Source organism: Stegostoma tigrinum, chromosome 14, assembly GCF_030684315.1.
Source record: "Stegostoma tigrinum isolate sSteTig4 chromosome 14, sSteTig4.hap1, whole genome shotgun sequence".
In the NCBI taxonomy this organism is placed as follows: Eukaryota; Metazoa; Chordata; class Chondrichthyes; order Orectolobiformes; family Stegostomatidae; genus Stegostoma; species Stegostoma tigrinum.
Genome location: NC_081367.1, coordinates 11,213,349 through 11,227,177, shown reverse-complemented (window position 1 = coordinate 11,227,177; position 13,829 = coordinate 11,213,349). Strand labels below are relative to the sequence as shown.

Below are 13,829 nucleotides of genomic sequence, written 5' to 3'. Positions count from 1 at the left end.
TCAGTCAGATAATTCAAATCTGAATGAACTCTGTAACCACTTGGTTCTTTAAAGTCGTGGTAAAGAGGCAATTGCATTCTGAGCCGACTTACTGGGTGTCACAATTCCAAAAAATTAAACTTGCAAATTAATAAACACTTTTCCTTTTCTCCCTAACAGCACCTTTTTTGGCATTACCTTTGTTAACATTGGTAAAGAAATTCAATTTGACCTTCTCAGATCAGTTACATTAGTTGTTGATAATACATAAGAATGGATATGTAGCAAATGAAAATGTGAATTTGTTACAGAAATAGCACATAGGAGTTCAAGTTAATTGTGATGATATGTAAACCTAGGCTTGATGGACAGTTGGTGTTTGACTTGTGAACAATACAACTGCTCAGAGGGACTTTTATACATAGGACTCCATTTTACAGGCTGATATTGGCTGTTCAGATTAGCATGTATTTCCTGTCCAGAATCTAAGTAGAATGTAAAATTTCCCTTATTTTACTTACAGGAGATTTATATGAACAAGTTATAAACGATCATAAGAAAATCCTGAGGGAAAAACTTGAATATATTACAGATTACACATCAATTGCAGGGGAGCGTATCTACCTCCTTCAGAGGTTCACGACTCTTTGGATCACCGATGCTAAGGAGCACGAAGTAACAGAAATTGGATCATCTTCCCATAGACATGACAAAACAGTTATTAAATCTATGGAGAACAAGAACATTTTCAGACCCATTCATGAAGAACGACCGGCAAGAGTGGTCATTACCAATGGCATTGCAGGCATCGGGAAGACAATTTATGTAAAGAAGTTCCTCCTCGACTGGGCAATGTCAAAAACACACCAGAAGTATGATTTTGTATTTGTCTTTCCATTCTGTGAGCTCAATCTCATCTCAGACGAAAGCATGAGCCTTGTACAGCTAGTGCAGCAACATTACCCACATATGAGGCAATTGGGTGAGTCTTACCCGAAGGACTCTGACTGCTCCTTGTTCATTTTTGATGGTCTGGATGAAAGCCGATTTTCCCTAGAGTTTGAAAATAACCCTGTGTGCTCTGACATAACAAAGCCAGTGCCTCTGCAATCATTACTGACAAATCTCATCAAAGGGAACCTCTTTCCCTCAGCATCTATTTGGATAACAACACGCCCATCAACAATACATCGAATTCCATCCTGCTATGTGGACAGAGTGACAGAAATACAGGGATTCAAAGATGAAGAAAAGGAAGAATATTTCAGGAGGAAATGCCAGGATGAACGGCTGACAGAGAAAATCATTGCACTAGTAAAGAAGCAAAGTAGCCTTTGGATGATGTGCTATGTGCCTGCTTTCTGCTGGATCCTCACCACTGTTTTAGAACATGTCTTCAAGTCATCACATGGTGAGGAATTTAGAGATAGCACTGTAACTGAGATTTATACCAAGTTTCTACTAGTCATGGTGACGTACCATCATGAATACCGTGGCCATGGAAAGGAAAAAATTGAAAAGATATGCCAGTTACTTCAGTCAGACCGGGCAGCAATACTCAATCTGGGCAAGCTTGCATTCCAGTATCTTAAGTCTCATACTTTTGTCTTTTATGAGGAAGATTTTAAATCCTTCAATATTGATAGTTCATCTATCTGTAGTGGGTTTTGTCGGCAATATTATATTGAGTACTCCCCCCTTTCCCACAGGCGAGTCTACTCCTTTGTTCATGCCACAGTCCAACAGTACTTTGCAGCTCTCTATATTTTTGTAGCTTACCACAATGACAAACGGAACCTGATGGCATGCAGTATGATGGGGCGGCTCTGGGAGATCTTTTCAAAGCCTACCTTCTTTCAGGTTTGTAAAAGTGCCTGCAGTGAGGTAGTTCAGAGTCACACAGGCCACTTGGATCTGTTTCTCCAATTTCTCTGTGGGCTGGGAAAGTGTAGGATACAGAAGTGCCTGCAAGGTCTTCTAACTCATGTGGAGGAACAGAAAGATGATCTACAGAATACCATAAGCTACATGAAGAGGTTGCTCCAAACAGACATCCCTCCAGAGAGATGTATCAATCTATTTCACTGCCTCACTGAAATGAATGATAAGTCAGTAGTGAGAGAAATGAATGAATCCCTTCACCAGGGAGTATTGTCCTCCAAAAAACTATCACTTGCTGATTATTCAGCATTGGCCTACATTCTGAAGACATCTGATATGGACAGAAAAGAATTCAATTTATCCACATACAGGATATCACCAGATGGTTTGAAAAGACTGTTACCGGTTATTAAATCCTTTGAAAAGATAACGTGAGTATTTTGCCCATAAAAGATTTGAAGACTTCACTACTTTTCTATGACACAAATATCTTAGACTTTTTTATGTTCAAGTATAGGAGAAGGAAGGTGTGCAAATGATTTAGATTCAAGGAGAATTTGCTGAGCACATGGCTGACAGCTTTGAGGACAGTGTGGAAGAGAGATTGGATGGCTGTCTGATAGTGTAAGCGATTAAACAAGTATTAATTTCTTTGGCTGAAGATATGATAACACAATATTTTTAGGCCTTTTACACTCTAATATAATTCAGTCTGATTTATTCTATGAGGTATTTGGAGTCTTTTGAGATTTTCAGCAGATAGGTTGTCCCCTGAATTCAGTCTATTTAAGACATCAGTTCTTTCATGCGCTGCACTTGGACAATACTGTAGAGTAGATAAATTATTATCCTTTTGCACTCTGGGACTGTGTGGCACAATGGATCAGACACTGCTGTGTGTAGTCCGATTGGGTGCTACAGTGGGTCAGATACTATTCTGACACAGTCAGATTGGATCAGATACTGTCCTTTTGCACTCTGGGATTGAGTGGGTCAGTGGGTCACATAGCTATACCATAATATTAAACCTTTTAACTATAGCCTATCAGCAATGCTACAGGACAAGAGCAAGTAGTGTGACACAATGTAGGAGTGACTCTATGTTTCTTTGCAACATTTGTCTGGATATTATCTGAAATATTTGACCTATTATTTGAACTATAGGCTAACAGGTACCATCATGGATGAGGAAATGGTTAATTCTATGAGCGCTCTTCTGCTTGCCAATAAAAACCAAATCAAGGAGCTATGGTAAGCTGTGACTTGGTACCAGACATTTTCTGTACAATTCTAAGCAGCACAGTAGAGACAACTGTCATCCTGGGCTCAGAGGTAGAAATTCCACCTCTGTGTCAGATCGTTTTGGGTTTGAAAGTCCACTCCATAATATGATCACATAACCCAGGCTGGTATTCTAGTAAGATTTAAGGAATTACTGCATGCTGTCTTTCAAGTGAAAAACCTTCTGGTCACCCAGATAGATATAAATATAAATTAAAGAAAAACAGGGAGTTCAGTTAGAGTGAATCACCAGTATTTATCTGTCAACTTTCATCACTGAAAAAGATATTAATCATGTATTTTGGGGATGTACTGAGGTCTAGGAAGATGCCACATAAATTGAAGATCTTATCTCTCATAGGAATGAAGTTAGGATTTGGAAATTTTGCTATAAGAATGATAGTAAGCTGCTCTGCCCTTGCCTCAGTGGGCCACACTCATACCATGAATAACACTTGAGCTGTAAAGACCAATACATCCTGAGTCCTATTCCCAGGTCACAGTCAGTCATTTCATATCAATTGGTGAAGTGGAACACGATTAAAACTCATCTCAATGCCCAGGGTCCTGATCCAGATCACCAATCCTCTCCTGCCAGGAATATAGTGCTGCTACTTCTCAGTGACTGCACTAATGTATAAAGGATGATCATGGTGTTGACTTACTGAAGAGTGTCCGCTGCCCTGGAAGCCAGACCCAGTGACGTTTAGTCCTTTTTGGGAGGTGGAAAGAAATGATGGATAATGAATCTGACAAGCAATGGTTTGGTAGTTTGGCTGGTGCCTGAATGTTGGTGGAAAGCCCGTTAACACTCAGAGCGGCTCGGGTATGTGTAGACCCTTAAACCTCACTTACAGTAATTTCCAGGTCAATTAATACTTACGGGATATTTAATCACGGGGGACAATTGTGGCCATGGTAGGCACACATAACTTTAGATGTTCATTGGCTAGTGATCAGTGGGGCTGATTTATTTTAATTCTTGATTGTGAGATCCTGAAGTCTCCACTTCCTGCCTCAGATGAAGTAAACCAACTCAAAAAGTACCTGGGGCATTCCTGCAATGTTTGACTCAAAACACATCAGTAATTTGCTGCTTCATCATTTCAAAGCTGAAGAATGGATTCAACATTTGATACTTGCCTTGAACTCGGACTTCCCTGCTCAAAACTGTTATTGTCTGGTGAAGATCTTCTGATAGTGACCCAATGGAAAATCTCCAAGTACTTGATGTCAACTACATCTCCTTACTAAGCTCACACTGACCTTCATTATGAGCATGGCCAAGGTTACAACTCATATCATTATGCTCTCTGTGTCATGGATGTCCTCTTTCCAAGGCCAAATTAGTGGACTCTATAGCACCTTAGAGACAGCATATAAGAGTTTCGCTATCTGTTCCTATGAACTTAAACCTTGCCAACAGGTCTTGGGTGTTAGAATTTTACATTTACCTATCAACAGGTGACAGTGTTAACAACAATCTTTTCCAGATGTTTAGTCCCATAATATTTAACAGAACAAACAAAGTAATAAGAAACTAGAAGTGTTAGAATTGGACTTGGGAATGGAGTTTGTTGGACTTTGAGTTGTGAAATGCCAGTTGATCATTTGGCCCTAAGACTGTATGCTTTAGATCTGTGATTTTATTGTAAATGTGAAATGATTTACATTCCAGCTTGATAAATAACACATTGGGAGATACAGGCCTCAAAAAGCTGGCTGGCGCACTGATGAGCTCAAGCTGCAGGCTGGAGATACTGCAGTAAGGAAACGTTTTCTACTTTTCAAAACTCTTTTACATAGAAACATAGAAAATAGGGATGGGGATTGGCCTTTCAGCCGTTCAAACCTGCTCTTCCATCAAATACGGCCATGATCAATCATTCTACCCTTTGCCATTAAGAAGTATATCTAATTCTTTCTTGAAAGCATTCAACGTTTTTGCTTCAACCACTTACTGTGGCAGACAATTCCACTCTCTGGATGAAAAGGTTTCTTCTCATCTCAATCCAACATGGCCTACCCTATATCCTTGAACTATGACCCCTCAGTCATCAGGAACATCCTTCCTGTGCTCATAGAATCACAGAATTTTCACTATGCAGAACAAGGCTATTTAGCATATTGTCCATCCACAGTTCTATTACCTGGTGCTGATCTTGTGCCTTTTCCCCAAATCCATGCGCACCATTTCTATCAAAATAATCATCTAATGAATGCCTCAATTGAACCTGCACCCACTACATTTCCAGGCAGTACACTCCAGACACTACCTACTTCTATGTGAAAAAGATTTTTCTTGCATCACCTATGCTTCATTTGCACACCACTTTAAATCTATGCCCTCTCATTCTTTTTCAAGCAGGAACAGTTTCTGTCCAGCTCATTCATGATTTTGAAAGCCTCTATCAAATCTCCTTTCAGCCTTCTTCTCTCCCAGGAGGACATTTCCAATGTCTTCAGTCTATCATCATAACCAACGTTTACCCTCTCCAGTCCTCATTAAACTTTTTCTGTGTTTCTATGAGTTTTCCCCTGGTTCTTCTAAACTCCAGTGAATGTAGTCCTAACCAATTTAGTCTTTCTTCATTCAACAGCCCTGCAATCCCAGGAATCAGTCTTATAAACTTTATTGCACTTCCTCCATAGCCATTAGATCCTTTCTCAGATAAGGAGATCATAACTGCAAATAAGAGTCTAGGCATGGTCTCACCAAGGCCTTGTAGATCCTGAAGTCCTCTCATGATGAAGGCCACTGCAGGAAACTGGAACAGCTCAGTTGCCTGTACAGTTGGTTTGTGATAACAGGGTGATACCAACACTATGAGGTCAATTCCCACACTGGCTGAGGCCATCATGGAGATCCCACCTTCTCAACATTAGCCTTTGCCTGAAAGGCGGTGATCCTTAAGCCACCAGCAGGTATGCCTCTCTGAGAGAAGAACCCAATGGTCTTATAGGACTATGACAACTTTCTTTCCTGCAGCAACATCAAGGTCTATCCAGTGCTAAATTTGAATGTCAGCCATTATGTTTTGTTAATGGAAAAGTCTCTTGCTGCAACCACAAATTCCTTGGTGGGTTTTAGTGTCCTTTCTGTAAAAAGATAGCTGGTAATTGATGCAATCACATGTTTGGCAAAATGTATAAACTGACCTTTGCTCTTTTGATCTTTTAATGGTGTTATGATTCTCATGCTTTATGTAATTGAATTCTCTGCAGTCTGTGTACAAATAACCTCACAGAGCAATGTGGCAAGGATCTAATTTCCATTTTAAGAAAAAATCGAATTATAAAAGAGTTTGACCTGAAATATAACCAGTTGAAAGATGCAGGAATGAAGCAGCTTTCTCTCGCACTGCAAGATTCTGACTGTGAGATCGAAACCCTGGGGTAGGTGCCCATTGTTAATTCTAACACATTTCTTTGTAACATGTTTCTTTTCGATCTTTTTTTTGACAGTAACCAATGGTGTCTGTGTGATTTATTCAGGTTGTGGGGCAATGAGTTCACACACTGCTGCTGCGTAGATTTAGCTCTGGCTCTTAAAACCAACCAGTCGTTAAAAAGGCTGGATCTAGGCTGCAATATTCTTGGAGACTTGGGAATAAAACTGCTGTGTGCAACGATGAAGAATGATGGCTGTAAAATTGAGAAGTTAGGGTAGGTAATCCTACCTTATACCTACCTTATAACTGTTATATCTGCAATAGTCAGTGGATCTTCCACTCACCTGCAGTGGCCAGTTGGAGCAGCCAATAATTAGATATGATTGTGATAAATATAGTTTGAAAAAAATTCAGAAATCAGTATTTTAGAGAATTTATCAATGTAGTAGTGCAGAGCTCCAGGATAATTTCACACCCAAAGCTACAACAGGTTGACCGGTCTAGTAACTGGAAATGATGCATACATGCCACAGTTTTGGGTTTGGGTTTGGGTTGAGACATAATTGAACAGTGTGAAGAGGGTTTTGCCCAATCAAATACTCCTAGATCTGGTACAGCATGGGTTAATAATAGTTTAAATAGAGATTTATTTATCTGACCAATGTTGTACTTGACCTACAGATGGTCGGTTGTACAGTGCAGAGGGAGTTCTGTCAATTCCTTAACTAACATAGAAGTATAAAATAGAACTTTGGAGAGAGTGTTTTGCCTGCATCTTGCTTTGTTATGTTATTTCTGACCTAGGCTATTTTATGGGATGGTGTACAGCTTGACAGTGTTTGCTTCTCAGATCACAGTTAATTTTACTATATAGCCATAAGAAAAAGATGAATGTCATTTAAAGCTGATAATACTTTATTAACTAGTCAGTATATTATGTGAAGATGAGCTTGGGCAGGGGGAAAGTGGGCATATTAAATGCGAGCACGGAAGAGTTCATTCTATATTTACATTCAAGTGATCATTGCATAGATATCAACTGTCAGAAAGAAAATCCTTGACCAGCAAAGAGGATATGTTACTTTTTATATGCTTCTGTGTTCTATTTCCTCTTTGAACTTATTAAAAGACTCTTTGTGTTAGCTGTGGCCTTGAATGCTATCCCTATTCTGAATCTCTGATTTCCGTTCTTGCATCGTGCTGCTGATCCCTGTTCTTGACCTCTATAGGTTACACCAGACTGGCTTAACAGAAGGCTGCTGTGAGGATCTCACCTCCGTTCTCAGAACAAGCCAGAGCCTGACAGCTTTAGAGCTGGGCTACAACAACCTGGGAGATTTGGGTGTACAGCGACTGTCTGCAGCACTGAAAGATCCCAACTGTAAATTACAAACTCTCGGGTAAATACATTTGTGGTTGTCTTCTGCAATCTGAAGCTAGACATTTTTTTTTCCATAGGTTTATTCTGACTGGGAGGCATTAGCTACTGGTCGGTTGCACCACCTCTACGCATATCCCCAAACTCACCCCTAAAATACAAAGAGATGGCATGTGCCAGAATCAGATTGCGCCCCCCATATAGAAGTAAATAATGAAGGATCAATTGAGCATGTTAAAAGCACAATGGATCCTGATAACATACTAAAGTACTTCAGGAGTGGACAGTTTTTTAAACACCTAAATGATTAAAGACGGGAAGGTGAGGGGTGCTTCATTAGGAGGGGATTTGCCTCATGCACATCAGTGGCTATACCCCTGCAAAGAAGCCATCCCACCTTTCTTCCACCAATCCTGCCTTCTTCGGCCTCCCTAGCTACCTTTCTTACTTCCCTCGGATCACTCTTCATCATAAGATCCTGGAATTTACAGGGCAGAAATCCCTGCCATCTGAATTTCTGCACTCCAGTCAATACCCACTACTGAGATCCTGCCCTGCAGGAAGTGATAAATTTGCTGATGAAATAGTTCCCCTCCCTTAGTCACCCACTCGGTTAGTTGCAACAAGGTTAATTTGAAAAGAATTCCTTACCTTTCTCCAAAATCCGAGTGGAAATACAACACACTTGCAAACAGGCTAAAAATGAGAGGTGGTTTCAAACAAATAACAAATTAAAAAAGTTATATGTGGCAGGCTTTGAATTGTTTCTGAAGAGTGAAGACGTGAACATTGTTGCTGTTGCAATGCAGATTACCAGTCGTGCTGGTATTTGTAGGTGAATAGTCAGCTTGGTGGATCCCTAGTTTTACAGATTCGTTGACATTCTGTAGTTCTGATGCCTTTCGACTATGATCAAATTCCAGCATTCAGGGTAAGAGTTTCTTGATGAGCAGGTACTTTTTAAATCTGATTTCCAGCCCTTGAAGTTACAGAAGGTCTTTACCTGCCACACAGGGGTATTCAGGAATTAGGAGATAGTTCATTGACTGTGACTTTCACAGTGCACTGACACTCAAACCCAGGCTGGTACACACAGCATTTAGTCCCACTTATCCATTCCAAGTGAGGTTAAACTGGCTTTTTAACCCTGACGTTGCAAGTTCTTCAAAGGGAAAATTACAAAGTGTATGTGCAGTCTCAGCTGTAATTTGTAGTGAGTTTGTTAGCCCCTCACTATTTTTGTAGCTTCCAGAGATCATAATCCAATCTGTTTGAAGTTTCTTTGACACCTTCACTTATTGAATCTTATCAGCTCCACACAAATGTTTTTCTACCTGCAGTTATCTCTGTAGTAGTCCTCTTTTGAAAAGACATGTTTTGGAATTAAGGGCAAAAAAATGTCCACAGTACTTTGGGATTCTGACCCCTGATCATGATACAGTTGAGGCATAGAAATCCCACGATTAGCCAATTTAGTCACTTACAGGCTTCCAATAAGGGGCGGCACGGTGGGTCAATGGTTAGCACTGCAGCCTCATAGCACCAGGGACCCGGGTTCGATTCCAGCCTCAGGTAACTGTCTGTGTAGAGTTTGCACATTCTCCACGTATCTGCATGGGTGCGCTCCAGTTTCCTCCCACAGTCCAAAGATACGCAGGCTAGGTGGATCAGCCATGCTAAATTGCCCATAGTGTTCAGGGGTGAGTGGGTTATAGGTGGATGCGTCTGGGTGGGATACTCCAAGGGGCAGTGTGGACTTGTTGGGCCAAAGGGCCTGCTCCCACACTGTAAGGAATCTAATCTAATCAATGTGCAAGTCAACTTCTAATGACTTGTTTTTCATGGGATGGTGAGTCATCTGAGATTCTGTTATTTTCTGCCCAAGGTTTATTCAAAAGAATCAGATGCGAGGATAAAGCCATTTTTTGACCTTTTTCATCTATCCGGAGATCAGTTCTTTCCCAATGAAACATCATTTTTTTTTATTTTTCAGTGGTTTCATGTTTAGATTCTTTCTTACTGAACTAATTAGGGGACTGAGCATGGACTTTTCAAGTGAGATAGAATTTACATTGCAATTTAGTTTTATTCACACCCACCTCAGTACAAGGGAAGTGCATGACTCTGCAAACACTTGGCATACATGGTTTTATTTTTCACGTGGTTCATTTTACAGGTAAGCTACAGTATTTGAAACTGATCAGTGAATTGAGCCAAACATCTATAGAGGTGATTGTTATCCTGGGGTAACGAATTTGGCTGACCTCTGTGAGAGGATGAATGCGGGAGACAATTGTGCAAGGGAACAGAAGTAATCATTCTTTGCAATCCTTTTAATGGACCACTTTGTGACAAGGAGCTTCCAATTGTGACTTACTGTTTCACACTCTATGCTCAATTTTCAAGTCAGTTTAAACCAGGTAAAACATATGGGCTAGATCTGGCGATACAATCACATAATGGGGGCTGTCTTGTAGAAGTGTGGTCTTATGGGTTCAAGTCCCACCTGTCCAGCAGTGTGTATTAACATCTCTGAACAGGTTGATTAGTTAAAAAATGGGTATAGTCACATAAAGGATTGAGTGTCCATTCTGCCCAGAAGTAAACTTATGTTGATAGTTTGTATTTTCCCAGAACTAAGCACAAAGTTTGTAATTTTCTGTTACCATAAGTCGATACTTCATCTTATTTAATTTTTAATAAATATACCTGTTGATGTATAGGCCAGCTTTGATATGTCAGAACGTGTTAACCTTCCCACGTTACTTTTGAGACTGCAAAGCAGAACTTCATTGATTCCATTAGTTCAGATTATTTGTGACTAAGATTATCTGCTCAGTCTCTGGGGTTTGTGAATAATGAAGCACCCAAATTCTTAGCATATACAAGGCCCTCATAAAGAATGATTATTAGTACTAAACCCAAGTATTATAGTGTGATAAAGAAAAAAAAAGAAGCAGTTCTTTAATCATGTGCCACTTTTTTAAACTCTTCATCCTTTTGTCCTTTACCAATGACAATCAGCCTAATATCTGCATTACCTCACTATGAACTATCATTTGATAGGAATCATTATAATAATGCACAACATAATCTACTGGTCTAACTGGATGTGGGAGTACAGTGAGGTCAATTGGTTGAACGGTTGGTTTGCAATGCAGAGTGATGCCTACCTCGTGGATTTGGTTTCTGCTTTGGCTCAGGCAACGATGAAGGATTCTCCTTCTCAACTCACCTGAGGTTTGGTGACCCTCAGGTTAAACCACCACAAGTTGTCTCTCTGTAATGAGAGAATAGCCCCAGGATCCTTTGAGACTATGACAACTCTGCCTCTGATACAATACAGAAAAAGACTAAAGAAGAGTTTCAACTGGTGGCTTCTCACGTCTCATCCCAAAAGTGTGATTAGCTGTTCAAGGTATGTTGGGAACATTTGGTGCTCATTTACTGCCTGAATCAACTTTTAGCAGATCTGCAAATTGGTGCCCAGTATCTACACCTAAATCGATCTGTTTAGTTACACAACTTGGGGATCATGGGCCTGCCATTGGACTGTTCTCAAATATCAAAGGGAAAATTGGCATAAATTACATATTACATATTGATCCTGCTTCTGTCAATGCTGACAGGCATTTCCAACAATGATAATATTTGCATGATCTTTCATTTAAAAATCTCTGTGGGACTAGGAGAGCAGTTTGGGAATATCATTGGAGTGTCTCCAATACAACGCAGCCTCACTCCTTCCCAATGAAGGATAATCATTGCACCTGTGAATGCTGTTCCCATGTACTTAGTGAGTCCGAAGCACAACCACACATAACTGTCAGAAAGTACAGTAATTTGGTAAAATGTCCATGCATAAGTTTAGCTCTTCAGGACCTTTCAAGTCTGAAGGTTGTGGATTAAGCAGGTCACCTAAGCTGATACTTTGATGCAATATGAAGAGAGCACTGCATTGCAGGGAACTGCTGCCTTTCAAAGGATGCACTAAGGTAGGCCTGTTCCAATGAATATGAAGGATCTCCTGTTACTATTTGAAGAGCAACAGAAGGTTTCATCAGTGCCCTTGCTAACATTTCTCCCCTGACCAACACCACAGAAAACTAAATAAAACCCAAAGAACTGCAGGTGCTGGAAAGCAGAAACAAAAACAGAAATTGCTAGAAAACCCCAATAAGTCTAGCAGCATCTATAGAGAGAAATCAGAATTAACGTTTCGATTCCCTTCTGCGGAAGGGTCACCAGACCTGAAATATTGACTCTGATTGCTCTCCACAGATGCTGCCAGATGTGCTGAGCTTTTCCAGCATTTTCTGTTCTTCTACAGCAGAAAACTAACTCACACATTATTCATATATGTGGGTTACATCACAAGCAAATTGCTTGTTTTTTTTGCCAGTGGCTAAGAAATTCCAGGGTGCTGTTCTGACTTTTCAATGGGATTGGAGCAGAAGCCTAAGTGCACGCATAAACAGAACTTCAGCTGTATATTCAGCAACATTTCTGAAGGGGCGAGGGCTCAGCTCCAAGAAAGTTCCTGAGATATAGCACAAGAGTCTCAGCATTTCGATAAATACCACATTGGGTATAAAGGGCTTCAAAGCATCATAAAGACCTATTACATTTCAGTATAAATATTGATGCTTTCATACTGATTTGTTATTCCCTATGTTGTTTACTTCAATTGGACTAAAGTCTTATGAATTAGGTGGGATGTATAGGGTTAATGAGAAAGTGAGGATGTTATTGCTGTGTTTCCTGCAGGCTGTACCGCAACAATCTGACAAGTGCCTGCTGCCCAGATCTTGCACAAGCCCTCACTGTCAGTTCCACATTAACAGAACTCAACCTAAACAGCAACAGTCTGCAAGATTCGGGAGTCACATCACTCCTTAAAGCCCTGAAGAATCCACAGTGCAGGATACAGGAAATAAAGTAAGACTGATTTCAAAACTAATCTTAGAACAGATTAAAGACTTTTTTAATGCAAAATATACTTTATTTATAGAAGGAAATATTTATGTACATACACACTTAGAGAAGCCATCCAGATCTATACTCTCTTTGCTTACAGAGAATAAAATAAACAGTGCTGTTCGCCTTCCTCTGTACTTACAATTAATCTATTGGCATTTAGGTGTGGCATCAGTGGGGCCCACTTGCTGAATTGATCCTCATTATGCTTTGGCCGAAGTACCTGACACAGTGGTTTTTTCCCCATTGCTCCTTTGCAGCAGCTGTACCAAACTTTACTGTGTCCCTCAGCATGTAGTCCTAGGCCTTGGAATGCCAGTCTGCAATACTCAGTCAGTGTCAACTCTTTCAACTTGAAGACCACCAAGTTTTTGGCAGACCAAAGAGCATCTTTCACTGCATTGATGTCTCCACACACAGTTGATGTTTGGACCGGGCAACAGTATGTGTCCCAGGGAACAGACCATACAGCACAGAGTTCCTTGCATGAGCTGTTCAGGACGAACCTTGACAAAAACCATTATATTTCTCTCCTGACTTATTTTGCATAGGCACATCCCAGAAGGAGGTGTGTAACAATTTTTTCCCCACCACAGCCGCTTCAAGAACAGTGTGAGGAGGCACAGAGAGTCTGGGCATGCATGAAGGAACTCAGAGGCAGAGCCTTTCTCACCACCAGTCAAACAATGTCCTGATGTTTGTTGGAAAGTTCTGGTAATGAGGCATTCTGCCAAATGACTTTGACAGTCTGCACAGGGAACCACTGGACAAGATCCACCTTCTCCTTTTCCTGAAGGGTCTTGAGGATGCTATGTACTGACCACTACCTGATGGACTTGTGGTCAAAGATATTTTTCTTCACAAATTTCTCCATTAAAGACAGGTGATATGGAACCGTCCTACTACTTGGAATGTTCCATGGCACTGAGGCAAGGCCTCTT

The 13,829-nt window shown here is 40.5% G+C and overlaps 1 protein-coding gene across 8 annotated transcripts in view; it reads left to right on the top strand.

The window, feature by feature from the left end:
* The window catches only part of LOC125457907 (NACHT, LRR and PYD domains-containing protein 3-like), a 52,982-nt gene that overhangs the window by 29,607 nt on the left and 9,546 nt on the right, over window positions 1–13,829 (top strand). For 7 of the 8 annotated variants that reach the window (XM_059651004.1, XM_059650999.1, XM_059651001.1 and 4 more), the window contains 7 exons: window positions 503–2,291; window positions 3,025–3,111; window positions 4,820–4,906; window positions 6,367–6,537; window positions 6,637–6,807; window positions 7,763–7,933; window positions 12,679–12,849. In XM_059651004.1, the coding sequence (XP_059506987.1) occupies window positions 503–2,291; window positions 3,025–3,111; window positions 4,820–4,906; window positions 6,367–6,537; window positions 6,637–6,807; window positions 7,763–7,933; window positions 12,679–12,849 (2,647 nt within the window). The remainder of the gene's footprint in view (window positions 1–502; window positions 2,292–3,024; window positions 3,112–4,819; window positions 4,907–6,366; window positions 6,538–6,636; window positions 6,808–7,762; window positions 7,934–12,678; window positions 12,850–13,829) is intronic. The other variant, XM_059651006.1, reaches the window with a different exon arrangement.